Source organism: Catharus ustulatus, chromosome 18, assembly GCF_009819885.2.
Source record: "Catharus ustulatus isolate bCatUst1 chromosome 18, bCatUst1.pri.v2, whole genome shotgun sequence".
NCBI lineage: Eukaryota > Metazoa > Chordata > Aves > Passeriformes > Turdidae > Catharus > Catharus ustulatus.
Window position 1 is genome coordinate 12659444 of NC_046238.1, and position 26094 is coordinate 12685537.

Below are 26094 nucleotides of genomic sequence, written 5' to 3' on the forward strand. Positions count from 1 at the left end.
TGTTGGTAGCAGTCCCATTCCATGGTGGCTGCATCCTCCTGCAGTGACAGATGTGGCTCAGTTGGAGCAGTGCTCCTGTACAAGGTGCAGTTTCCCTCCGGAGCTCCAGTGGTGATGTGGAGGAATCCGGTTTTCCTCTGGAGTCCAGTGGAGAAAGGGGCTCCCTTAGTGTCCCAAAACCTCTGTTTTTATCTTGGTAAGAAATGTTGGGCTCTTCCCTCTGGCTGGAGCAACTCCCCATGGGATGCAGTAATTTTATCAGTCCCACAGTGGGACTCAATGGCCATGAGCAGAAAATGACTCTAGAGGAAGGATGGGTTGTGAAAAGATAAAGAACAATGCCCTGCCTGGTTTCAATGGATGGCCCATTAGCAGAATGTCTCTCACATAGATCAGGATCACTGCCCTACCCTCAACAGATGGTGACAGAACAGATACCTTTGATCACATCCTGTACTGTAACTCGAGATGCCCAGAGGTGCGGCTTATAATCGTGAAATTTTTAATGTTTTATTAGCTGCTGCAGGTTTTTTTAGGCTTGGAAATACCAGGTTTTGATGTGGCTTGTTAGAGAATAAGCATTCTTAAGTGAGATCTTAAGTGAGCAAAGAGTGGAGTTTGAACTTTGTAAGACTTTTTTTTACTGTTTGTTATTCTCTAACATATTACAGACATGTATTTTAAAAGAAACCCACAGAGGTTTGGAAGAGTTAAATTTGTAGATGAATAAGTAAGAGAAAACACACTGTGAGAAGTGCAGACAAAAGCCCTTTTCAGGAGCAGAAGAAGGTGCTCTGTGATCTCCAGCTGGGGGCACAGGGTGTTGTGGCTGCTCCCTGCTCCAGCTCAGAGCACACCCAGCTGTGATGGAGCAGTGTGAGTGCTCTGACTGAGCAGGATGGAGCAGTGTGAGTGCTCTGCCTGAGCAGGATGGAGCACACCCAGCTGTGATGGAGCAGTGTGAGCGCTCTGACTGAGCAGGATGGTGACTCCCAGCTGGGGCTTGGTGTCCCTGCAGGGGGAATCTCTGCTTTGGCCGCTTGGATGGAGAAAGCCATCGCTCCATATTTAGTGCTGGAGAAAGGGACTTCATTAACATCTGGGGAAGCAGGAATTGGCAAAAGGGCTGCCGGGTTCCTCCAGGGCTACCCTGTGCTCTCTGGGAAGTCTGGAGCTGCTCCATAGGTCTGACTTTGGTCCCTTTCCCCCCAGGCTGTGTGGCAGTTACCCCCAGGAGATCATCGTTCCCGCCTGGATCACGGACAAGGAGCTGGAGAGCGTGGCCAGCTTTCGCTCCTGGAAGCGCATCCCTGCCGTGGTGTACAGGTGAGGGGCAGCTGCAGCAGCCTCCAGCAGGCTGGGAACAGGCAGTCCTGGCAAAGAACAGCTGCAGTAAGTCAGAACTGGGAATCTGGGGAGGTGCTCAAGCTGCTCTGGGTAAGGCAGATGCTCCATGTGTGCTCCAAGGGGGAATAATGGGTTGTATTTAGAATTCCAAACACACACTGGAGGAGCACTCAGCATTTGCATCTCTTGCAAATCATTCCTGGGGCAGTCACCCCAGTTAAGATTGATTTTTAACTTTTCTTAATATGAAAATGAAAAAATGGAAGATGAAGACATCAGAGGAGAACTGATAAATGGCCTCCCTGCCTGGGTACTCCTTTGGCTTTTCCCTGACTCATCTGGCTGATTTTCAGACTGCAGTGTAAACAAGGACAAATACCAAAATTACTTGAAGGAGATCTAAAACTCAGATTAAAAATTAATGTACAGTTTAACTCTATCTCCATATTTTAGATAGGTTTAATTACACAGACCATTCCTTAGATTGAGTCCAACAACTCTTCATAATAAAACTGCTTGTCTGAGAGACTGTGCTTTGGCAGCTTCCTTAATGAGAATACATTTCAGCATCTGTTTTTTCAGATATATTTAAATTTGTGGATATTTGATGGTTGCCCCATCCCTGGAAGTGTCCAAGGCCAGGCTGGACAGGGCTTGGAGCACCTTCATTTAGGGAAAAGTGTCCCTGCCCATGGCAGGCGATGGAATGAGATGAGCTTTAGGGTCTGTTTCCACCCAAAGCATTCCATGGTCCTATAAACCTGTCATTTAATACCATGATCCCTTCCCTGGAGTGGTTATCATCCCATAAATCTTTAAAACATCAGATGACAAAGGTATTGAAAAGATAATGAGTTCTGATATTCCCTGAGCCTCGGCACCCATTCCTTGTGAACATGGGCAGCAGGAAAGCTGCCAGGACCTTGGAGCTTGCATTGGAGGAGCCAAGGGCAGGAGAGCTGTAGGCCACAAAATTCTATTTACTGAGCTGAAGGGTTCTTGTTCTGTGAAGACAGAACAAGTTGGCTCGTGGTAGCAAACCATTATCTTTAAATCCTCCTGTCTTTCCTCCCAAACAACAAAGTGGTTTAGTGTGGTCTCTTTTGGAATTGTGAAGGAGTTGTTCCCTCCTCTGCTCAGCTCTGGGAAGGGGAAAATGCTTTCCAGCTTGTGCTGACTTTTAAAAACCTGGGTATTTTATTATTCCAGGACTCAGTGTGTGTGTGTGTGTGTATAATATGTGTGTATAAATGAGAATAATGTGATTTATGTATGGGTTTAGGTTCAGCTTTTTTGCCTTTTCTGCAGTTGTGTACTTAGGAACACCTCACCTGCAAACACACTTCCCCAGGGCAGCATTCCCCTGCTGTCATCACTGCACAGAGGGAAAGCACTTTGTTCTCATTCCTGGGAACACCTTGGATTCCAGGGATTTATAGAAGAGGAATTGAAAAGTCAGAAGACCACAGAGACTGAAATTGTTCTGTCCCCATGTTCAGTTTTCTGCAGTTCTGCTGAGGCTCTGGGTGGTAAACTGCACATGGAGTTTGACTGCTGAGCCTCAAATCAGGGAGAGAAAAGTATTTCTCTTTTTTGATTTCTTTTTCTTCCTTATCTTGACATTTAGTAATAGATTTTTCAAGACATCCAGTTCATCACTCTGGGCTCTAATAGAGCTCACAGCAGTGAGGGGAAAAGGATTTCTAGGTTGGATTAGGCTTGGAGCACATTGGAAGATGTCCCTGGACAGGGAGTGGAGCAGGATGAGTTCTAGGGTCCTTTCCACCCAGATCATTCCATGATTCTATGATTGGAATTCAATATATAGTTTTATATGTTATATATATACATAAACCCAGCTTTTTTTCTTACTTCAATGGAGTAAGGGGCAGGAGCTTATTCAACATTTTTTATCCATTGAAATTATTTTGGGACTTAACAATTTTAGTTTCAGTATTGATCACATTAATAAACCTCTTTTTGCTTTACTTCAGAGGAAAAAGAAGGAATCAGGATTTTTTAAAAATAAGTCCAACCACTTGTCTCAGATACAGAACACTGTGACAGAGACCAGAGACAGATGCTGGCAGCAGGAAATTCATTGTCCTGTGAAGCAGTCAAGGCTGAATAGCCCAGCAGGGTGATTTGGAGACAAGCTCCAGGAATGCTCCATGGGGATTGAACTGTCAGAAGTGTTGCTTCCATTCTATGATCAGATTTCTAAAGAAATCTCACACCAGACCCTGCAGTTTTTCTTTCTGTTTCCTATTTTTTAAACCTTTTCACATATTTCATAGAGTCATAGAATCACAGATTGGGTTGGAAGGGAGCTTAAAGCTCATCTGATTCCACCCTCTGCCGTGGGCAGGGACACTTTTCACTATCCCAGGTTGCTCCAAGCCCCATCCAGCCTGGCCTTGGGCACTGCCAGGGATCCAGGGGCAGCCACAGCCTCAGCCTCTCTAGGAACAATAATTTATATAGATAAATCTGGCCCCAGAAAATCAGTGTTACAGAGAAAGCTCTTAGGACTTTTTGGTGGACAGTGGAGACGGTGTCCTGCCCAGCAGAAGCAGCATCATGAGAGCATCCCTGGGGCTTCTCTGTGTGGAAGTGTCCTTTGGCCTTGCACTGCTGAGGGTGAGCCCCACACAGGCCCAGGGATCCTGTGGCACACAGAAATTCTGTTCCTGCCTGGAGTTACATCCCTGACCTGCAGCAAAGGGATTTCCAGTATGGTGCTGATGGTTCAGAAATGCAGCACAGGGAGCAGTTTACCCTCTTGCTCCTCTCTGCTCTGTGGTTACAAGGACTTGAGGGATTTATTGTTGTGCTCCAGGGTGGTTTGAACAAGGGGAAGATGAAGCCTGTGCAGGAGGTGTACGTGCATCCTGCAGCTGTACAACAGCTTGTAAAGGCCTTTGAGTTACCTAAGGCTGATTTACTGTTGGTTTCTGCAGGGGGCTGCAGGGCTTTCTGTCTCTAGGGAATTTTCCATGGAGGTTTTGTTTTAAGTTTTTTGAATCGTTTTGTTTTGTTTCTGAGCTCTGAGTGATGCCCTCTTATCCCAGCTCTGTCCCTGGGGATCTCAGCATCACACTGGCTGTTCTTTATCCCTGTGGCCAGTCCAACTGGAATGATTGGAATTCCTCAGCCCTCCAGCATGCCCCTAACTAGAATTGTTGTGCTGATTTCTGGTACCTCTGAACGTGGCAGATTTGTGCAGGGCACATTGTGGGGCTGCACAGCCACCAACGAGCTCATCTTCTGGCCTAATGATTCTTCATTATTTGTATAATGCAAGGCAAGGACCTGCAGATGAAAATATAACTCTTTATGAACCTATGAAAATTATTCTGCAGCAGGTAGTAATGAAATCTGGAGAACATATGGAAAAATAAATGAGCTGCTCTGTTCAAAATAGATTTCTTAGACGTATAATGATGTTTTATTTTCTTTTATTTGTGCAAGCGTAGCGGGGAACTAGGTGGCCTTTCAGTGATTGGCACGTATTTTTTCCTGAACTAATTTGCTATGGGTAGAGCTGTTTGTGGAAGGCTATTAATTCCAGCAGAAATCCATTTCCCTGTGCCTGCAGTTGGCTGGCACCTGGTGTAAGAGCCGTGCCTTCACATCGCTTTTCCTTTGCCTCGCTTAACGCAGCGTGTCAGTGCTTGCTCTCACTGAAGGGATTTTATATGAAACAATTATAAAAGAGCTATGAAAAACGCTTCAAACCCCTATGCCAGCCTGTTTGATCACTTGGAGGCTCTGCACCACAGAGCCTGTCCCTGTGTTGCTGTTGGATGAGGAGCAGGAGGCGGCGGCGCCCACGCGGTGCCCGCCGAGACACTGCGGAGGAGGTGCCACGCAGCACCCGGGGTGACAGCTCTGACAGCACAGCACAAACCAGCCTGTCACACCTCCAGAAACATCCATCACAGTGCTCTGAGCCAAAAAGTCAACACTGCCTGCTTTGGGTGGGCTGGCTTCCTGTTCAGGGCTGAGAGTGTTCAGATTTGTTTAAAGGTTAAGCTGACCCTGAGCACTCCAGGTTCCCTGGTTAGAGGGAAGTGAACAAGTCCTGGCTGCCCTGAAGCTGAGGTGGGCAGTTTGTTTGCAGGGAGGCTCTAAAATGTTTTCCTGCATCATAATGTACAAGAATTGTAATTGACGGGTGCATGCTTTGGAAATCCAGGGTTCATGGGGGACTCCTGGGTGAGGAAAGCATTGCCTAGAGGCAGCTCTGCTTGAAAAGCTGTTATTCCCAGAAATGCACCTGTGCCCTGGGCTGATCCAACAGCATGGGCATAGGGGAGGGGGGAAATTCTGCCCTGCTGGTGAGACCCCATCTGCAGAGCTGTCTCCAGCCCTGGTCCCAGCACAGGTGAACCTGGAGCTGCTGGAGCAAGTCCAGAGGAGCCACAGAGACTCTCCAAAGGCTGGAGCCCCTCTGGAGGCAAGCTGGGAGACTGGGGGTGCTCACCTGAAGAAGAGAAGGAGAGCTCAGAGCCCCTTCCAGCACCTAAAGGGGCTCTAGGAGAGCTGGAGAGGGACTGGAGGCAAAGGATAGAGGGACAGGACACAGGGAATGGCTTCCCACTGCCAGAGGGCAGGACTGGATGGGATATTGGGAAGGAATTGTTCCCTGGGAGGGTGGGCAGGCCCTGGCACAGGGTGCCCAGAGAAGCTGTGGCTGCCCCTGGATCCCTGGAAGTGTTCAAGGCCAGGTTGGACATTGGGGCTTGGAGCAGCCTGGGCCAGTGGAAGGTGTCCCTGCCCATGGCAGGGGTGGCACTGGATGAGTTTTAGGGTTCCTCACAACCCAAACAGATCCTTTGACTTAAACAGAGAAGAGCCATGTGGATGAGTGCTGGGATATTTCAGCTGGGACACGAGGCAGTGATTAAATATTTTGAGGTGCCCCAGAAGCTGTGTCTGTGCTGCTCTGGCCCCTCCATCCCTGGCTCTCTGCACCCACAGCTGGGCCTCCTTTCTCCAGGGCTGAGCTCCCTGAATTCTGGGTGCTGTGGGCAAGGTCAGGGAGAAGGTTGTTCCTGCCCGCTGCAAACACTTCTGTGGGGAGTCACAGAGCTGCTGGCGGCAGGGGGATGTGCCAGCATAAAGGCAGTGAGTGGAATTACTGTGATAATACATTTCAGTCCTCTTTTTATAATAGATTATAGGAAAGAGTCTTCAAATCTTTGTCAGAGCGTGTTTGCAATGGTTCAGTAAGTTTTAATTATTCCAGATCTGTTCTTTATGTGTAGTACAAGAAGCCAGGTCAGATTTAAGGAAATAAGTAATAACTCTTCAGACATGTGAAACAAAAAAATTTTTTTTGAATGTCACCTCCCAGGAGACAAGAGCTGTGTCCAGGTTAGGGTGTTCTCAGTTATCCTCCGTCCATATTGAATTCCTCTCTCCTGCCTCACCTGCTGTTCCAAAACACTCCCCTGTTTTCATTGGCCAACAGGCCACAATACTGAGCAAGAAGATGCTTTGTATTCTCTTCCTGCCCTTGCTTTGACTTTCACCTGTCAGTGACCGTGGTCACAGCCATCATTCTGTAGGGAAGCTGAATCCCAGGTTGGAGATAAGCTGAATGATGGTCCCTGGTGGGAACGAAGCTACTGGAGCACTCCACTGAATTTTTTGTGCTGTCTGGGCTCTTCATCCTGGTTGTTGACTCTGTATTCCCCCTGTTTCCAGGCACCAGAGCAATGGGGCTGTGATCTCCCGCTGCGGGCAGCCCGAGGTGAGCTGGTGGGGCTGGAGGAACGCCGACGATGAGCACCTGGTGCAGTCCGTAGCCAAAGCCTGTGCCTCAGACTCCAGGTCCAACAGTAACAAGTTAATGAATGGGAATTGTTCCAGAGATCTGTCCAACGGAGGGGACCTCTCTGATGTGGAATTTGGTAAGGCTGTCACCGTTGCTTTTCTGTCGAGGGCAGAGCTTTACGTGAAAGTTGGATCTCCACTGCTGTAACAGAATCACTCTGTTGTATTTAGTCCCCATTCTCCAGTGCATGTGCATTGTGGGACTGAGGGAATCATCCTGTACCCAGTGTCAGAAGGATCCTCTGAGCTGCTCACCCATTTCCTCCTCTCCAGACTCCTCCATCTCCAATGCCTCAGGAGCAGAGAGTTTGGCAATCCAGCCTCAGAAGCTTTTGATCCTTGATGCACGCTCCTACGCAGCAGCTGTGGCCAATAGAGCCAAGGGGGGTGGCTGTGAGTGCCCAGGTAAGAACATTCCTCCTCAGCCTTCCAGGCAGTCACTCAGAGGGATTTGCTCCAGTGTGATTACCCTGACACCCTTCAGCACTGCCTGGACACTGCTCATCTGTCTGAACGTTCTGGATCATGGCAGCCCCCACCCAGCCCTTCACAGGGCAGGTTGAGCTGTTAATTAGTCTGTTCTCAGGCCATTAACCCAGCTGGCAGCAGTGCTCAGTAAATGCTGAACCCTGTGGAATCTGCTGAAGTGCTTTCCCCTGCTGAGTCAGATGTATGAACTAGAGAGAGACAAAGGTGTCCCGTGTGCTCATGTCTAAAACCCCTGAACTTGTAAAACCCACTGGCTGCAGAGGAGAAAAATATTCTAGAATGGCTGTGCAAAATACAGCTTCTCAGCAATTTCCCTAAAGCTGAAGCATTTTTCAGTATTTATATCATAGCAACTGCAATCCTGCCTCACCTTGCATGTGTAATACAGTTGCAACACCATTTTCTGTATTCTTTGGCACTTGTGAGTTGGTGGTTTTATAAACAAGGTATTATTTATGGTCACTGTTGGGTATGAGTGCAGCCTGTTAAAATTCCATGGGTGGAGAGACTGGAAAAAATCCCAGACAGAAAAACTGGAGATAAGATATTGAAAGCTCTTTTGACCATTTATTTTTATTTTGGTCTTTGCTGCAATAGCTGCATTTTGATTTGTATCCACCAGTTTAAAAAGATGAAGTTTCTATTTAGCACCTCTAAACCACTAAATAATTCTTCATCAGAGAGTAAAATTTCAAAACAGAAAAGCAGAGTATACAGGAAGTTTGATTTTCTTCCTGTATATATTTTTTTTTAATTCTGTGGTGAAGGTTTTCAAACAGTTTATCACCTTCAATAAAACCTGTATTGCTTTTTGCTGCTAAATTTTCTGCAGATACTTTTAGGTCGGCTTCATTCTCTGTATAAAAATAGCTCATTTATGTTGTGTTTTATTTTAGATATAATTCAGTAAAAATACAAAAGACTCTGAAGTTGTCTGATACTGTCTAGGGCTGCTCCTGGAGTTGCACTCCCTCATTGTGTTTGGCCCAGCATTTGTTGGGCTGATGGAGTTGGGAAATCAAATTATACAAAACATCACAGACTCCTGAAATTTCTTGTGCAAGCACTTAGTGTTCCAGATCCTGAATCCTGATTGTTTTTCTCCTGTACAAATGGTCATTTTGATTACTGTGTGATCATTCTTGTGCAGACTGAAGCATCAGAGCAGAGGGAAGACTAAATCTAGGGCAAACTACTGAACTGGTGTTTTCTGGCTCTCTTAAGGTGCCTCCTGAGCACTGGTCCTGTCTGTCCAGGCCTCCAGTGTTGCTAGAGCACATCCAAAGTAATTCCATGTATCTTCTCTTTTCCTGTGCTCCCAGTGTTTCTCACATGTGTGATGCTTCCATGGACAATTCCCCTCAGAAGAAAGCAGTGGATGAAGTAACATTTCAGCCTTTTTGAGAGCTTAGGAAAAGGAATCTGAAATCTGTCTAACTTAAATCCATAAATTACCAATTAAATAATATTTATGTTTCATATCTTTTGATGTTTCTCAGTCTTTTTACAAACATTCTGGGGCCTGGAGCACAGAAATATCCCTGTTCCCGGAGGTTTGCACTCTACTTTTTGTAACCTGAAGTGAAACATTTGAAATAAATACAGCAGGACTTTGCTAAATGCTTCCTGTTTTGCTGGGCTATCATGTCTGGAATACCCAGCGAGCTCCAAGCACTTACAGAATCTTTGTAAACAGATTATTTCATCTGTCCACACCAACAGAGGATGTTTTTAATGAAAAAAAAATCTTCTTTTACAAAGGTAGTTGTTACTTTCTTCCCTCTGTCTTGCTCTTTCCCTGCAGAATATTACCCCAACTGTGAAGTAGTGTTCATGGGGATGGCAAACATCCATTCCATCCGCAAGAGCTTCCAGTCCCTGCGCCTGCTCTGCACACAAATGCCAGATCCAGGAAAGTAAGTGGAGCTTTGGGCCTTTGCTTCCATGTTTCTGCACCCACATTCTTCTGCTGATGATTTTTAAATTGAAATTCAGTGGATTTTCCCTTGGTAATAGTGCTAAGATGTGTTTTTCCATTTTCATGGAAGTCACTGGTTTATTCTGATTGAAGTGAACATAGAAAATTAGTTCTGAAATTAGAGTGTAACCTTGAATATTGATACCAGAACGTTGTTTCTTCTGGTGGGCTTCTGAGCATTTACACTTGGGCCGATCTGCTATTCCCAGCTCTTTAATCCTCACCACTGACTCTCCTTTGGAAAATTGTGGTGGTGTTCCATGTACTTCACTCATTTATAATGTCATTTCAGGAGAATATTTTATAACCCTCCAGTACTGTGGGGTAACTACCCTGTGGTGGCACCTCACCTTGGGAGCTTCTGAGCTGGAGTCCTCACTGTAGTTACTCCTGTCCTGTTTTCCCTCCCACTCCCCTGTTTGGAATTTGCTGCTAAAGCCTTTCATGGTTTCAAAGTAGATCCAAAGCTTCAGTTCATCCCAGAGTCTGGCAGTTCCTTGGGCTGGCTGGGTGGCTTTGCTGCTCCCACCTCTGGGAAAGCCTTAATAAGACACAAGTGAAAAATGCTCCAGAGTGACATTCACAGCTTATTAAAACAGGAACTTTGCCGTGATAAACTCAGACATCTAAACCTGAAAGCATTTTAAAAGAGCAAAAACTGTTTTGCCTGGTTTCCCTCTAGTTGGCTGTCAGCTCTGGAGAGCACCAAGTGGCTGCAGCACCTGTCAGTGCTCCTGAAATCCGCGCTGCTCGTGGTGCACGCCGTGGATCGGGACCAGCGGCCGGTGCTGGTTCACTGCTCCGACGGCTGGGACCGCACGCCCCAGATCGTGGCCCTGGCCAAGCTCCTGCTGGACCCCTACTACAGGACCACAGAGGTGGGTAAAGCAGCTGGGAGTCACTGGGGTCTTCAGAGGGAGGCTGGTTATGAATTATTTCAGGTTTCTCCCCTGGCAAAGGTGCTGAAGCTGGCAGGAGTTTGTCACCCATAGTCTGCATTACCCCCAGGTGGAGGTACATCTGTAACTCAGGAGTAGCTCACATTCCCTCTGGTGTAACTGCACAGTCATGGTCTGTGCTTCCCCATATTTAGTTTAGGAATATGGAGTACAAAGTGCTGCAACTGCAGCTTGTGCTGCACCCCTGCAGGTTCTCAGCCAAGCACTGATAGAGAGCCCAGCTTTGCTGCATTTCCCAACTACACAGTTTTCCGGTTGCACTTTTTCATTGCCCTCTGTCAATTATTTCTTCTGATTTTCCCCCTTTCCATTACTTTTCAGCACTGTGGGATGTGTGCTGGCTGGCTTCCATCTGCCAGCCCACGGGCAAGATGCGTTTGTTGTCCAGAACAGAAGTCTGGTTCTGAACACTGCTGTGAGCTGCTGCTTAAAGCCTCACACACACTAGAACCAGGAGCTGGAACTGCCTTTTGGATGGAAGTGTGAAAACTTCCTGGAATCCCTTTCCACATGGATTCTAGAAGCTGGCATCCATCAGGCAAAATGCTACTCTGGGCACAGGATCTGCTCCTGGTCCTCCAAAGGGTCCTGTCCTTCCTGCCTGGGGAGGAGAGTTGTGCTGTGCACACTCTGAGCCTTCCCTGTCACCCAGAGCAAACCATAAACTGTAGCTGTCTGTACCAGGAGCAGAAACATTGAGGAAAATGAGTTTTCAGTCCTGTCAGATTTAAAGCTTTTCAGCTGCCAGCCATTATTTTGGCTCTAATCACAGCCATTATTTTGGCTCTAATCACAGCCTTTGACTCAATAAACATTCCCTACAATTTTTCTTTCCACTAAGAACCAAAACCTTCCTGCCCTGTGATGGATTTCAGGTCCTGTGAGACAAGGTGTGACATTCAGCTGCTCAGCCAGGCACTTTTTGGGAATGTTCTTTGCCCTTTTCATGAAAAATCACTCAAGTGAACCTTTAATCAACCTTGTGACTGCTGTACGCACAGACAAGCACCTGCTCTCCCTGAGCTTGGGTGTCCTGTTGTGGATGGATGCTTTTCCTTCCTGACAAGTGGATCTGACCATCATTTTCAAGAGAAGTTTTTCTATAACTTGTCCAAATACTGGATATCATGATCCAGAAGCTTTGGCAAGATGAAGTTCCTACTTTTCACTGCCCGTATGAGATAGGGCTAATACCAGGATCCTCCCTGCTAGTCACTGAGGACTTAACCTGCCTTATTCCCTTTCCTGTTCATGTAGTTTGGGAATCCTTATCTGTCCTAATTCCTGTTCAGAGCACAGAGGCATTAGGGAAAGCAGTAAAGAGAAGTAATGAGCCCAGTGCTGAGGGGAAGTAGAGAGGACACAGTGATTCCCACAAGCCTCAGACCATCTCAGAAAACTGAACCAAAGAAAAATAGAACTTCATTATCTCTCCTCTCCTCTTGTCTCCTCCCTGCAGGGTTTCCAGGTGCTAGTGGAGACAGAGTGGCTGGATTTTGGCCACAAGTTTGCAGATCGCTGTGGCCACGGGGAGAATTCAGACGACCTCAACGAGCGCTGCCCGGTGTTTCTGCAGTGGCTGGACTGTGTCCATCAGCTCCAGAGGCAGTTCCCCTGCTCCTTCGAGTTTAACGAAGCATTCCTTGTGAGTTGGGAGACTGCTGCTTTCATACACTGCTGCAGAGCCTGGGGGGTGGATTTTCCCACCTTTCTGGGGCACTGTGTGTCCCAGGCCTGCTTGGATGGGGGTTGGAACAACCTGGGGTAGTGGAAGGTGACCCTGCCTAAGGCACAGGGTGGGAGTGGATGGGCTTTAATGGCCCTTCCCACTCAGACCATTCCATTATTTTATATGTATTTATATGTGTATTCTATATATGCTCTCACCTGGTAAAGGAAACAGGAAAGCTGCCCAGATACAGGGGACAAAAGCACTGTGTAACCCACAGGGTTTGTTCACTCTTAAAAGCTGGAGCCTCAAGGACTTCTTTTAGTCTTTAAAGAAATAAATTCTATTTATTGAATAGTCTCACCTAAGAGGTGTAAAACATCCATACAACCTGAAAAAAATTATGCTTACTGCCAATGCAAACTGCCTCCTCCTTGGATCTTGTTCTGACTTGAATACTACTCCTCTAAAAACAACCTGTTCAATTCATTTTTTTTCAGTTTCTTCACTGAAAATGTGTAGGACATAGGAGCTATGCTTACCTTCTTTGGAAGCAGACAGCATTCCTATTAGGAATTCACCCAGGATGCTCCAAGTCAGTTCTCAGATCTCTGGGGAAGTGGCAGTCATGGACTGCAGGACCAGTAATCTGAAGAGTAGAAGTTTTTATGAAGTGTCTGATCCACTGAGAGATTTAAGGCACATTCCTGTGATTGTGGCTGACTGGAATTACCACTTGCCAGCTCAGCCATGTAACTGAGCCCGTGTACAGTCCCCGAGTAGCTCAGTTGTGAAATGAGATAGAACAGGTAGTAACTGGCTTCACAGCACACTGCTAAATCTCCACAGGCTGGGAGAAAACATACCCGTGCTGTGCTGGCCTTTGTAGAGTGAACCCCTAATTTATTACAGTATTGAACCACTTGTCTTCATTTAAACATCTGAATAATCCCAAGGAAGTCATTGATATGCCTGAAGTTAAGCTGGGCCCAGCATGGAGTGATTAATGATCAGCATTTCTGTTCTGCACAAATGTTTTGTAGCAGAGGAATCATGATTCTGCTTTGCCTGGCCTGGAGGGCAATGAGTTTGTATCAACATGACTTGATGAGGAACAAATATTTTGTCTTTCTGTGTTCCATTTTTCCCGAATTTGTTGAGTTATGATTTTAAGATTCCGTTGCCCTCGCATTCCTTTGCAATTGGTTTATAAGGAAGTATGTGAGAAATGCCATGGGTTGGTGTGGGGCCCTGGGGGAGGGGTTTGGTCCAGGAAGGGAGGTGAGGCCCATGCCTTGTGCCAACTGACCCTGTGTGTGTGTGGCTCTGTGCAGGTGAAGTTGGTGCAGCACACCTACTCCTGCCTCTTTGGAACATTCCTGTGCAACAATGCGAAAGAGAGAGGAGAGAAACACACTCAGGAACGGACCTGCTCCGTCTGGTCTTTGCTGCGGGCAGCAAACAAAGCCTTCAAAAACCTGCTCTACTCATCCCAGTCGGAATCTGTATGTACCCCAGTCCCCTCCCGTGGGAAAAACACCCCAGCAGTGGGACATGGTCACCTGGGGTTCAACCACACTGAGGTGGTGGCTGCTCCATCCCTGGCCAGGTTGCATCGGGCTGGGAGCAGCCTGGAACAGTGGAAGGTGTCCCTGCCCATGGCAGGGGTGACACTGCATGAGGTCCCTTCCAGCCCAAGCCCTGCTGGGGTTCTGAGCTGTCAGCATGGACAGAGAGGTGATTCCAGGCCAGCTCAGCTCTCCCTGACATTCACCTTGGAACACCCAGCTCAGACTGATGTTTGAAGGCTTGGGTTAATTTTGCTGATATTTGGGGAATGTCAAATGCCACCTCAGAAATTTCTCTGCTCTGGAAATGTGCTTTCTGTGACTAAATATTTTATTTTTTCTAACAGAAAACATTTCAGTGTTTGATAAATAGACCTCTCAGGAGAACTGAGCTGTGTCAGAGGAGTGACACAAAATTGCCTGCAAACCTAGACACTGTGTCTAAATTCATTTTAAATCTAAACAGAAAAAGTGGCTCAGATTATTTAGTGTATCTTTGTTTCACTTGATACCTTCAGGTTTTCAGTTTGGCTCCTCCGTGGTAGGAGCTCACTGAAGGTTCTGGGAAGAGGCTCAGTTGTGTGCTTGGTACAAGGTCACGTGAGGGATTCAGAGGTGCAGAGCATGGACAAGAGAGAAAACACCAAGTGACATCATGGTTAGGACTGCAAGGACTTGTATAAATATTTAAAACCTTTTATTTGTCAGAGTATCAGATGTCATAAACTGAGCTGTAAGGACTGTGCAGTGGGTTTGTATATGACGGATGTGGCTTTCAGTTGTTTCTTAGAGCTAAACTAAACCCTGGCTAAGCAGGAAGGAGTTTTATATGCCTACAGTGGTTGTAAAATGATGAATTTTCTACTCCCCTGAGCCCTCCTTGGCTGAGTATGCCCTGGCTCTGGGCTGTCACTGCAATGAGCCCTTGGAGCCTTCCCACCTGACACTCCTGGGGAGGGTTTGTGAGGCAGAGCAGACACAGCCTGGGTGGGTCCTAAAGCTGTGTATGCCTCTGGATTTCCATGAAAATGCCAGGAGGAGCATAGGGAGGGCTCTCACAGTGACTGTGCGGACAGGTCTCCACTTGAGCTGCCCTTCTGTGCTTTATCCCACTTGGCCCCTGTTCTCAGAAAATACAAAGACACTTCTTCTGCACGTGGCTGTTTGGGTAATTTCCTGTTTTGGGTTCATTTTCTTGTGGTTTTACTTCAGGCTTTAAAATGTGCCTATAGTGCAGCTGCATCTCTTACAGAGCCAGAGTTGTTTAAGAGCAGCAGGCAACCCAGAGCCCTTCACCTCCTCAGTGCCAGGGAAGCAGAGCATTCAGAGAATCACAGAATATCCTCATTTAGGAAGGGACCTGCCAGGATCATCCAGTCCAACCCTGGCCTTCACAGGGCATCCCAAAATCCCACCCTGTCCCTGAGAGCGTTGACCAAATGCTCCTAGGGCTCTGGTAGCCTTGGGGCTGTGCCCATTCCCTGGGGAGCCTGGCCAGTGCCTGTCTGGTGGAGCCAGCTGTTCCTCTGCTATTGCTTGCTTTTCCTTAGGGAAGTTGGTTGGAAAAGAGTGGAATTACTAAAATGAGCCCAGGTGTTTTTTAAGTGAAACAGAACGCATATTCTACAATCAAGGAATCCCTTTAAAGAGAAAGGTGCCTCTTCAGAGACCTTCTGCATGTACTGAATATACCCATGAGTGTCTCCTTGGGAGCCAGGCTGGACTGTGGTGGATTGGGGTCCATGGAATGAGTTCAGCTCCCTCTGGCACGGTGTAACACAACACACAAGGGAACCTCAGCACTCCTAAGGAGCCACTGCATTCCATCAGTTGTGAAGGTGTAGATTCACAGAGAACTCATTGCAGGATTCCATTCAGGAGGAGCTGAAGGCCAGCATTGTTCTGCCTCTGACAGAAAAGGTCATTCTAGCCCCAAGTGTGGCTGATGAAAACCTGTCAGCAGACCCTGGTGTGGGCTGTACATGTCCCAGATGAGACCTGCCCAGTGAACTGACCCCTCAGAGCTGAACTCCCCCTGCTGGGAGGCAGCAGCTGACCCTTCCCGTGTCTCTCCCTGCCAGGTGCTGTACCCCGTGTGCCATGTGCGGAACCTGATGCTCTGGAGCGCTGTTTACCTGCCCTGCTCCTCCCCCTCCACGCCTGCCGACGACACCTGTGCCCCATACCCTGTGCCAGGCTCTAGCCCCGAAGAGCAGCCTCTGGGCAGGTGAGCCTAGAGCCCAGAAATCCCGTCCTGTGAAGTAAGATCAACAGAGAATATTGGGGGATATGAAAGGGGAGTGTTCGGGTGGGAGAGCAGGATTTCTCCTGGGTATACTGGCAGGACTGGGGTGGGTATGGAAGCAGTCACATTTCAGGGCTGACAGCGTGGCAGAGAGAAGCTGGGCAAATAGAGTTAAACTCTGGGTGTCACACAGCCAGAGAATTCCTTCTGTCCTTGTGGGATATAAGTTTTCATTGGTTATCTTGAATTGGATTTCTTTTTCAGTGTTGCATAACCATTTCTTTGGTTGTTGTACAGTGACTCTGAGCACATGTTAATTAGGAGGTGTGACCAGGCTGTAAGCATTGGGGCTTGCTGGTAAAGGGATTAATCTGGGAATGTTTGAAGTCTGGTTGAACATATTTTCCTGATGGCAAACAAAGGAAGTACTGAAGCAGCTCTGCAGTACAGATGGTTGGAATGTGCTCCTGGATAATACTTCCCACAAGTCCATTAGCTGGCAGATTGTTACTGTCCTAATTGGGGGGCTGGTTTTAAACCACAGTAGCTCAATGTTGTAAAAACATCCTCTGACTTGGGAGTGGGATTGTTTGTCCCTTTGCAGGCTACCAAAGACAAGGTCCTTTGACAATCTGACAACAGCCTGTGACAGCAGCGTGCCTACAACCAACCGCCGGAGCAGCGACCCCAGCCTCAACGAGAAGTGGCAGGAGCACCGCCGCTCCCTGGAGCTCAGCAGCCTGGGCCCCCCTGGGGACGACCCCTTCGAGGGGGACGGGCTGGGCAGGCAGGGCAGGGCCCCCATGGGGGCAGAGCTCTCTGTGGCAGCCGGGGTGGCAGAGGGACAAATGGAGAACATTCTGCAGGAGGCCACTAAAGATGATGTTGGGCTGGAGGAGCACTTGAGGGCTGGCCTGGAGGCAGCAGGGAAAGGGAATGAGGTTGGCCTGGATAAGGAGAAGAGAGCTGACAATCTGTGTGGGGAAAAGGCCGAGGTGGATACAGGTACCGTAACGAACAATCCCACAGCCAACCCACACCCGGCCTCACGCACTGCTGCGGAGCTCAGAGGGCAGCAGGACGAGCACAGCGAGCCCAGCAGCGCTCTCCAGACTCTCCAGAAGGCACCTCAGGGGAGAGGGCTGCAGGCTGCTCCTTCTGAGGGCTCTGGAAACAGAGATGCTCCAAACAACACAGAGGAGGAAGGTGTTGGGAAGGGTGAAGGAGAAGCGGAGAGTCCGTACGTCACAGCCCAGGCCAGCCTTGCCTTCCCTTTGACAGCCCTGATGGAGGAAAGGACATCCAACATCGAAAGCTCCACAGAAACTTTAATGGAGACCGAAGCAAAGCCCGAGCTCACGCCCAGGGCCTCGTGCCACAGATCTCACCCCTTCGACAACAGCGCTGACGAGCTGTCCCGAACTCTGGAGAACAGGCCGGAGGGGGAGTGCATGATAGAGCTCCAAAAGCTGGGATCAAGAGTGCATAGGACTTCTGGTAGCAGCAGCACACACCTCCCGATGCCTTCCCCTTGTGCCTTGCCTCTAGCAGACCGCAAAGAGGAGCTGGTGTATAACGGGGAGCTGGAGCTGGAGAACAAACTGGTGGAGAAACCCGCGGCCCCAAAATTCCCCGCCACCAACGGACACTGCGTCAATGGCGAGGACGGGCGCATCAAGGCCTCGCTGAGCAGGCAGGTGTCCACGGCCAGCTGCAGCTCTGCTCAGCTCCACCTGAGGAACTTGCACCAGAAATGGGTGTTGAGCCAGCTCGGCAAGCAGCCGGCCAGCAGCCCGGACCAGCCGGCCCGCAGCCACCTGGACGACGATGGGATGCCCGTCTACAGCGACGTCATCCAGCAGCGCCTGCGCCAGATCGAGACGGGCCATCAGCAGGAAGTGGAGACCCTCAAGAAGCAGGTGCAGGAGCTGAAGAGCCGCCTGGAGAGCCAGCTCCTCAACAGCTCCCTGCGGCTCAACGGCGACTACGGCGACGAAGTGGTGAGTGAGTGGCACTGGGCCGGGCACGGAGCTCACCGAGCCCTCGGCTCCTGGCTCACGGCTCAGGGCCTGGCTTTTGGGCTCTTGCAGACCTCTTCACATCTTGAGAGCTCAAACAGTGTTTGAAGAGGGCAAACACTGCCTGAATGCTTGATAGTGGCAGATCCTGATAACTGATACTGTCACTGAACTTCAGATTGAGCAGAAGGGTTTATTTCGAGATGGGTGTTGCACAGCAGCTCACACACGCCTGGCCATGCCTAAACACCTTCCCTGGCCTCCCCCTAAACCAAATCCCTGGTTTACCAAACGTCAGGAAAACCAACCAAACCCTTGATTTAGCAAATCTCAACAAAACCAGCCAAACCTCAAGTTTACTGCTGTGTTCATGTAGAGCAGATTTTTTCCTGTGCCGTTTTTGGGACAGGAACACAGGACGATCCCTTGGTTCTCTGCAGGTTCCAGCTGCACTGGCAGCTCTGTGAGCTCAAACCCATCAGGGTCACACCATCCCTTCCAGATGCTCCAGGTTCAGTGACTGGAATAAATTTCTAGAATTCTAAATTAACTGTAATAAATTACCTGAGCTTTTGTGGTGGCTGTGTTTCAACAAGGGTTTTTCTCTCAACAAGGTCAGAATTTTAAGGGAGCTTTAACACCATTTGCACTTTTATCTGGAAGTGTTTAAAGTTGTAGAGAATTGTGCTTTCCTGTGGGTTTGAGCACTTGCCTGTAATTCCTGAGGCTATAGCAACACCCATCAGAAATCTCCTTTCTCTGCACTGTTTATATGCCTGCAAAACTGAAAAAAAATATTTGTAGGAGGTTCCCAGGTTCTGTTTGTTGAATTCACTGTTTAGAAGTGGCAGAGGTGCTGGATAGTCCCAGGTACGTCTGTTGTGAAAAATCCTTGGAGCTTTCTTGGCTCTTCCCATTGGAGATGCAGCACAAGGTGCTCATTGGGCTCAGTGTCACTGCTAAAAGCTTGAATTCCTTGGAGAATTTGCCTTAATGGATTCTGCTCCCATTTTTAAGGGCCTTCAGAAGTTGCAGTGTAGGGCTGGCAGTGCCTCCAGAAAATTCCCCATTTTTAAGGACCTGATCTCTACCTTCTGTTTGTGCCTCAACTTGGGAGTTGTAGGTTTTCCTCTGGAACTCCAGGATTGCCCATTCCTCAGGCATAAAAATACCTGAAGTCAAGATTTCTTGCTATTTTGATATATTTCAAGGGCTGGCTGAGTTTTGAGTTAAAATCCACCTCCACCTGGATAGACTACATTAAGAAAGCATTATTCCCAAACCTATATATAGAATATACATGGCTCAAATTCTTAGTTTCCCATATGCAATTTTCCAGAATCCTTGCCAGCAAAAGGATATCTGTATTACTAATTACAGTTTTGAAAGTGAAACAACCCTTGGAAAGGAGTCAGGACCCTGGAATTGGAGCCACAGGAAGCAGGTTTTGGTTAATCACCCAAAGCCTTCCCAGAACTTTGCAGCAGAAACTGGATTCTAAATCCACTCTGCCTCACATCATCCCATTTCTAGAGGTCCATCCCTGCCCTGTTGGGGTTTCTGGGTTTTGTTTGTGTGGAACAGGGATCTGGGGGGCTCCGTTCAGCTGTGTTTGTTTGCCAACAGACATCTATTCCTGACTCGGAAAGCAATCTGGATCAGAACTGCTTGTCTCGCTGCAGCACAGAGATTTTCTCTGAAGCCAGCTGGGAACAGGTGGATAAACAGGATACAGAGGTACAGACTAAATCCCTGTAAATTGCTCACTCTGGGAAAATCCTAATTCAAATTATCCTCTAGCCTTTGGTCACGTGCCACTTCTTGGGAACTCTTTTCCTTGTGTTCTGCTGGTCTCACACCTGACATACCAGTACCTGTGCCTATGAGCCCTCTGCTGCACAACCTCTGGGAGCTGGGGAGGGGCTGAGCTCAGGATTGTTGCCACTGCCCTGTCCCTGATGCCATGTCCATCCCTCTCCACAGGTGACACGGTGGCTCCCGGATCACCTGGCCGCGCACTGCTACGGCTGCGACAGCGCCTTCTGGCTCGCCAGTCGGAAACACCACTGCAGGTAACTGGGACTGGGAATGGCACTGGGACAGGACTGGGCACTGCTCCCCTCCCTGCACACCACACACACAGCTCCTGCCTCAGGGATGGGGGCTGGAGCAGGGATGTGCTGCCCAGGGAACAGAACAGCTCCTGCTGCTCAGTTCAGTCCATGCAGGGAGATATTTCAAAGCCACATTTGGTGTCTGCTCCACTCCAACCAAAACAGATCCCACCTTTCTTTCCTCAAACTGGATTTTGAGGCAGTTTAGATTGATACAAAACAGAGCTTTGTCCTCTTAGCATTTAGAAATTCAATACATGAGTTACATGAAGTATAGGAATAGCATCTTCCCATTGCTGGTTGGAAACCTCCTCCTTTCCTTCTCTAACCTTTTTCCCCTTTTCATTAACTTGCTTCTACAGAATCTGAACAGAACACCTGTGTGAGATCAAGGTTTTTTGGATTATTCTTTGCCACAGTGGCTGCAGCAGCTCAGGCAGCAGCAGGGGCTTGATGAAGAGCAGGACCACATGGCTCAGTATGCTGGAGTTAAAGCCAGAGAATCTCCAGTTTCCAGTTCTGTTTCAAACAAATTCCTATTCTTGGTTTCTGAACATGAAAAAACTATTACAGGAGCCATCATTTAAATAAATCTCAGTTACCACATTTTAAAGCTCTGCTGCTTTTTGAAGTTGCAAAGAGTTGTGAACATTGTTTTGGGTTTGTGTCTGGTTTTTATTTTGCTCCATTTAGTCTTGTAAAGTTAACCAAACCCAGGGAAGAAGGAAAATAATCTGAATTTATTTTTTTTTTACCATGCCCACTGTGTTTGTGCAGATTTGTATCCCCAAGGCTCAGTTCCCTAAACCTGAGCTTGAGACAACTCCCAGAGCCTGGATATACCCAGGTCACCCACAGCCCCATGAGGAGTTAAAATGGACTCAGGGTTTCAGGTCTGGCTCAGATCTCCCTGTAGGGTCTTCATTCCTTCAGCTTCCACAAGTGCAGTGACCCAGCTGTTGACCCAACACCATGAGTATCTCTGTAGTAAACATTTACACCCCTCCCCAGGAGTGGAAATGAGTTGAAGCCCACAGTGTAAGGCCTTGAGCAGGGTAAAACCTTCCAGCTTCCTTGGTTGCCAATGTTTGCTCCCTGTGCCTGTTGCCCTGAGCTCTCTCTCCTCCTGCAGGGACACTGACCGAGTTGATCAGCTCTGGTGAGCATTTCCAGCAGCCTCTGCCCGTTGTCTGTCTGCCTTTCCTGGGTGATTTCTCCCAACTAACTCAGCTCTTCTCCCTCTTTGTTTCTCACTTGCCTGGAAATCACCAGAACTAAGCTGGGGGTGGCCAGCACGAGCTGCTGGGGATTGGATCCATGTGAACAGCCCTCTATCCTCACAGAAAGGCTTTTGGGAGCTTAACTGGGATGTGGCTCAGACTAACACTCACTGTCAGTCCATGTGTGTACTGCTCACTGACAGGAGACTGTCCTGCAAGTTTTGTGCTTTTATTTTTGATAATTTCCCTTTTTTCCACATATTTTCGGGAGAGGGCCTCGTGTTACCAAATGATTCCAGTATTGCTGTGCAGGTTGTTGGCAAAAACCTGCCACTTGTTTTAGAAGGACTGAAAATCCCATGGCTGGAACAGGTGCCACAGAGGTGATGGAGGGTCAGGATAACCAAAACTGGATGAATATCTGAGATTTGGGATGAGGAGGAGGCGTGGGGAGTGTGACTTTCAGCCGCCCCTTCCTCAAACGAGCAATAATCCCTTTTCCAGCCTGTTTTTTATGTCTCCTTTTTAATCTCTGAAGCAAAGCAGGGACCACCGAGATAGAAGGATGAGCTGTCCAGAGCTTTCCAAAGTAGTGTCAGAGCACCATTGTCTAGGATAAAACAACAAAAAGCCCAGCATATATTAGGAATGATGAGCTCCAACAAAAAGATCCTTGTTTTAATCCCTCTGATGGTTTTACCCTCATCCATCAGCGAGCTGCTCTGGGATAATCATTCCTTGAGCAGCAAGATGGGGCTGTGGGAGTTGTGTGGCACCTCCCAGGGCTGTTCCTACTCCTGCAGGTGCTTCTGGCAGGGATTTCCAGCGGGGCCCTCTGGTCTCCAGAACCTCTGCAGAGAGGCTGGTCTCTGTCAGCCTTCGTGTGCCGGGAGGGTGGGAGAGATATGGAACTGAGAAAATGAGCCCACTGAAGTGGGAAATGGGAATTCTCTGCTGCCTCTCTCCCCATCAGTGACCAGCAGCTGGAAATCTCCTTTCTTGGCAAGGAAGGATTAATCAGAGCTGCTGGGTGTCAGCAGAATTCCCTGGCAGTCTCTTGGCAGCAGCAAATCTCCAGTGCAGAGTAACAACAGCACCAAAGCCTGATGCCAAAGAGTTAATGGCAAGGGCAAAACCCAGGTCCCTGGAGGGCTGCTCCCAGCTCCTTGTAGGAATTGAGTAGGACAGGGCACACAGGGCTCACAGGTTTGGAGTGGGGCTGCAGAAGATAATTAATGACTCTGAGCTGTAACGAGGTGCATGTGCCGGTGCGGCTCCGCCAGTGCCGGGAATGCTGCGCGTGCCCACCTGTGCATGGAACAGCTGCCTGCCCACCCCGGGCTTTGCATGTTCCTCCTTGGCTCAGTTTCCTGGATACAGGAGTGTGGGACTGCTGGAGTGGCTGTGGGGGCAGTGGGAGGGTGGCAGTGATGGAGGGCTTTGATATTTCCATGTTTAAACCTTTCCAGCTCTGAGCAGAGCCTGGGAGCACAGTCTGGCCTGTTCCCAGCACTGCTCCATCCCTCCTGTGAGCCAGGGCTGGATGAGCTGTGTGAGCAGGGCCAGAGCACCCATTCCCAATGTTCCCCATATTTCCCAGGGCCTGGCTCAGCAGGATCAGTGTTGGCTCTGCTTCAGCCCCTCAGTCCTGTGCCTCAGCGTGGCATTGGCACTGTGCTGGAGGCCAGGCTCAACGGGGCCTGGAGCAATCTGGGACAGTGGGAGGTGTCCCTGCCCATGGTAGGGGTGGCACTGGATGAGCTTTTAGGTCCCTTTCAGAGAGCTCTCTGTGTGACAAGAGGGCACACCTGTCCAGCCTGGCTCAGGACAGTGCTGAACAGAGGCATTTAGTGACCTGCAATTCCATCCTGGCCCTGGCTCCATGCTCCTTCGTGTGCCCACTCCCTGGATCTCTACTCCATCCATAGGAGGGAGGAGCACGATGTTGGAGCTGTCCCTGCCCATGCCCTGACCTGGAGGGAGATAGCTCCCCAATCCCAGCGCTGGGAATATCTCATTTTACAGCTCAGGTAACTTTGTTAAACTCCTTCTGATCTTTTCTTTTCCATTTCTCCTCTGTTCCTGATGCAAGGAATTGTGGCAACGTGTTCTGCTCCAGTTGCTGTAACCAGAAGGTGCCCGTTCCCAGCCAGCAGCTCTTTGAGCCCAGCAGAGTCTGCAAATCCTGCTACAGCAGCCTCCACCCCGGCAGCTCCAGCCTGGACCTCGAACTGGACAAGCCCATCACTGCCACGTCCAACTGAATTCCTGGCCTGGGAGCGGCGGGGGAGCAGCCGAGCCGACCCTTCCCCACGGACACGCAGATCCGGGGGCCCAGGCTGGGAGGCTGCGCGTGGAGGCGGGGCCAGACCTCGGGATGTGCCGCTGGATTGTGGGATTCTCCTTGTGCAGCTCTTCCCCCTTTCCTGCCTGTCCTGTCTGTGTGTCCGTGTCCCCGCGCGTGCGTGCGTGTACATATAATAATATATCTGTTTGTTTGCGGGAGGGAGCTGGTGCAGAGCCAGGATCCCTGTGGGTATTTATCTGTCCCACTGCGGAACTGCTGCAGGCTGAGGATTTTGGGGAGCAGGGAGCAGAGGGAGCTGGGCCAGCCAGAGTGCAGAGCCTGAATAGCTGCAGCCTCCAGTGCTTTCAATCACTCCTGTTATTCCAAACCTGAAACTGCTGTTTGGGAACCTGTTGCTGCTAGAAGAGGTGGGGAATCTCTTTCCCCAGAGACCTTTTCCCTCTCTGTTCTCACAGTGGGTTGCCCCAGGGGGTCTCAGTCAGGTTCCTGTGCTGGTGGCTCTGTACCTGCACACACAATCCGTGAGGTGTCTGAGCCCTCAGAGCAGGAACACCTGGAATGCTGGCTCAGGAATGCACGTGCTATTGGTGAGAGCCGAGCCAGGCATCACACCGGGCCTTGCCAGTGGTCTGACCGTGCAATTCCTGATTCAATCCAACCAGGACAGCACCTCTGCCTTGTCCTTGCCCATCTGTATGAGATTCCCTCTGGGAGCAGAGCATTGCCATGGTCAGGTCCTGGCTGGTCACTCGCACTTTACTGGACGATCCAAACTGATGGAAGGTGGCCGGGACCCGCCAGCGTCGCCGGGCTCGGCCTGTGCAGATTGTGCTGGTGCTGGGTGCCCCCCTGGGATACTCCTCCTTTCCCAGGTGGTGTTCAGTGTACTCCAGCTAGGAAAAAGCTGCCTGAGGAGCTTAAAACAATCCAAAATGCATTATGGATTCCCCTTCCTCCTTCTGTCCCAATCAGACTCACCTCACTGAAGGGTAAAACTCCCAAATACCTGTTTGTAACCAACTGGTAGGTGCTCATCCCCTTCCCTTCCCATAGATCCTGCTTAGTGCAATCCAGCAAGGAGGAAGAGTAGATCCTGCTCACAGTGCATTCCCTAGGCAAAATCCCAAATTCTCTATGGCATTCCCAAGAGTCCTGGAGTATTTGAGAATTCTAGATACAACAGCTCAAAATCCAAGAAACCTTGGGAAAGGAGCGTTTTCCTTCCCTGGAATGTCACAATCACATCATCCAAAGGGAGGCTCACATGGAGAAACCACCTGGCAGAGCTCAGTGGGTCTGAGGGGAGATGCTGAGGGGTTGGACTGTGCCCTTCCCACCCTGCCAGGATCCGTGCATGTCCAGGAAGGAGGAGGCTGCGTCCGTGGGGGAAAGGGGTCTGGGAACGGACGGAGCATCTTGGGATCTCTCTGGCACAGGTCTGGAGACAGAGACACCGAGGGAAAAGCAATGTGAGGGACGGGGTTTCCAGCCAAGGCATGTGTAGGATCTGTTCCTATCCCAGTAGTGGTGGCTGGAAGGGAGGCACAGGTGTGGCTGTTCCACGTGGAGCAGGATGAGGGAACGTCTGGCTCTTCCCAGGGGGTGGGGGGAGGTGGCAGGGCCGGGGTGGGGGGGACACCCCACCCTTGTGTGGCTTTGTGGTGCAGAATGAGCCGGAGCCTCGCACGTGCCAAGAGGGTCCGCTCCGGGCCGGGGCTGGGATGTACAGTGTGAATAAAAGCTTGCAGCTCTTTAGGCTTTTTTGGATCGATGAAGCACTTTTTTTATTAATATTATTTTTCTTTGTATGTAAAGGAGGAAGCTGTCTCTCCGTAGCTGTGTACAGAAATAACCCTTCTCTCCACAAGAGAGTAAAGTGCTCCTATATTTTTCATTTTTGTCAAAAGCAAGAAGTAAATACTTTAGAATTGTTAAATATATAAATAAAAGTGAATAAAGTTTAGACTTTTGCATGGGAGCATTTGCTAACACACTTTCTAATTTTTTTTTCTTCCCTGTCCCTCAGAGGGGATGTACTGGAGGCTCAGCAGGAACTCCAAGGCCTTGGAAAAGGAGGCTGCAGCTGCTGCCCTTGGCTTTCTGTTCCACACTGTGTCTTCCCAAGGGACAACAAACTGTCACTCCTAAACTTAAGAGAAAAAATTGAACCTTAGGCTTGGTTTTCCTGGTGCAGGAGTCCCAGGAAGGGGGAAGCACACAACCCACACACCCTGCCAGGTTCTGTTGGCACAATCAGCATGGTTTTCCCACCATGGAGAAAGGTGCCAGAGTCTCAGCTTCCTCCATACCATGTTTTTCCCCTTGACCAACCATCATA

General features: G+C 49.1%; 1 protein-coding gene across 4 annotated transcripts in view; it reads left to right on the forward strand.

The window, feature by feature from the left end:
* The window catches only part of MTMR3 (myotubularin related protein 3), a 73967-nt gene extending 48248 nt beyond the window's left edge, over positions 1-25719 (forward strand). For 2 of the 4 annotated variants that reach the window (XM_033075688.2, XM_033075689.2), the window contains 12 exons: positions 1213-1326; positions 7060-7265; positions 7462-7593; positions 9482-9593; positions 10338-10533; positions 12074-12259; positions 13618-13788; positions 15933-16078; positions 16701-18096; positions 19741-19851; positions 20098-20186; positions 23541-25719. In XM_033075688.2, coding sequence (XP_032931579.1) covers positions 1213-1326; positions 7060-7265; positions 7462-7593; positions 9482-9593; positions 10338-10533; positions 12074-12259; positions 13618-13788; positions 15933-16078; positions 16701-18096; positions 19741-19851; positions 20098-20186; positions 23541-23712 — 3031 coding nt within the window. In that variant the 3' untranslated portion in view covers positions 23713-25719. The remainder of the gene's footprint in view (positions 1-1212; positions 1327-7059; positions 7266-7461; positions 7594-9481; positions 9594-10337; positions 10534-12073; positions 12260-13617; positions 13789-15932; positions 16079-16700; positions 18097-19740; positions 19852-20097; positions 20187-23540) is intronic. The other 2 variants (XM_042779828.1, XM_033075687.2) reach the window with 2 other exon arrangements.
* Positions 25720-26094: the final 375 nt, after the last annotated feature.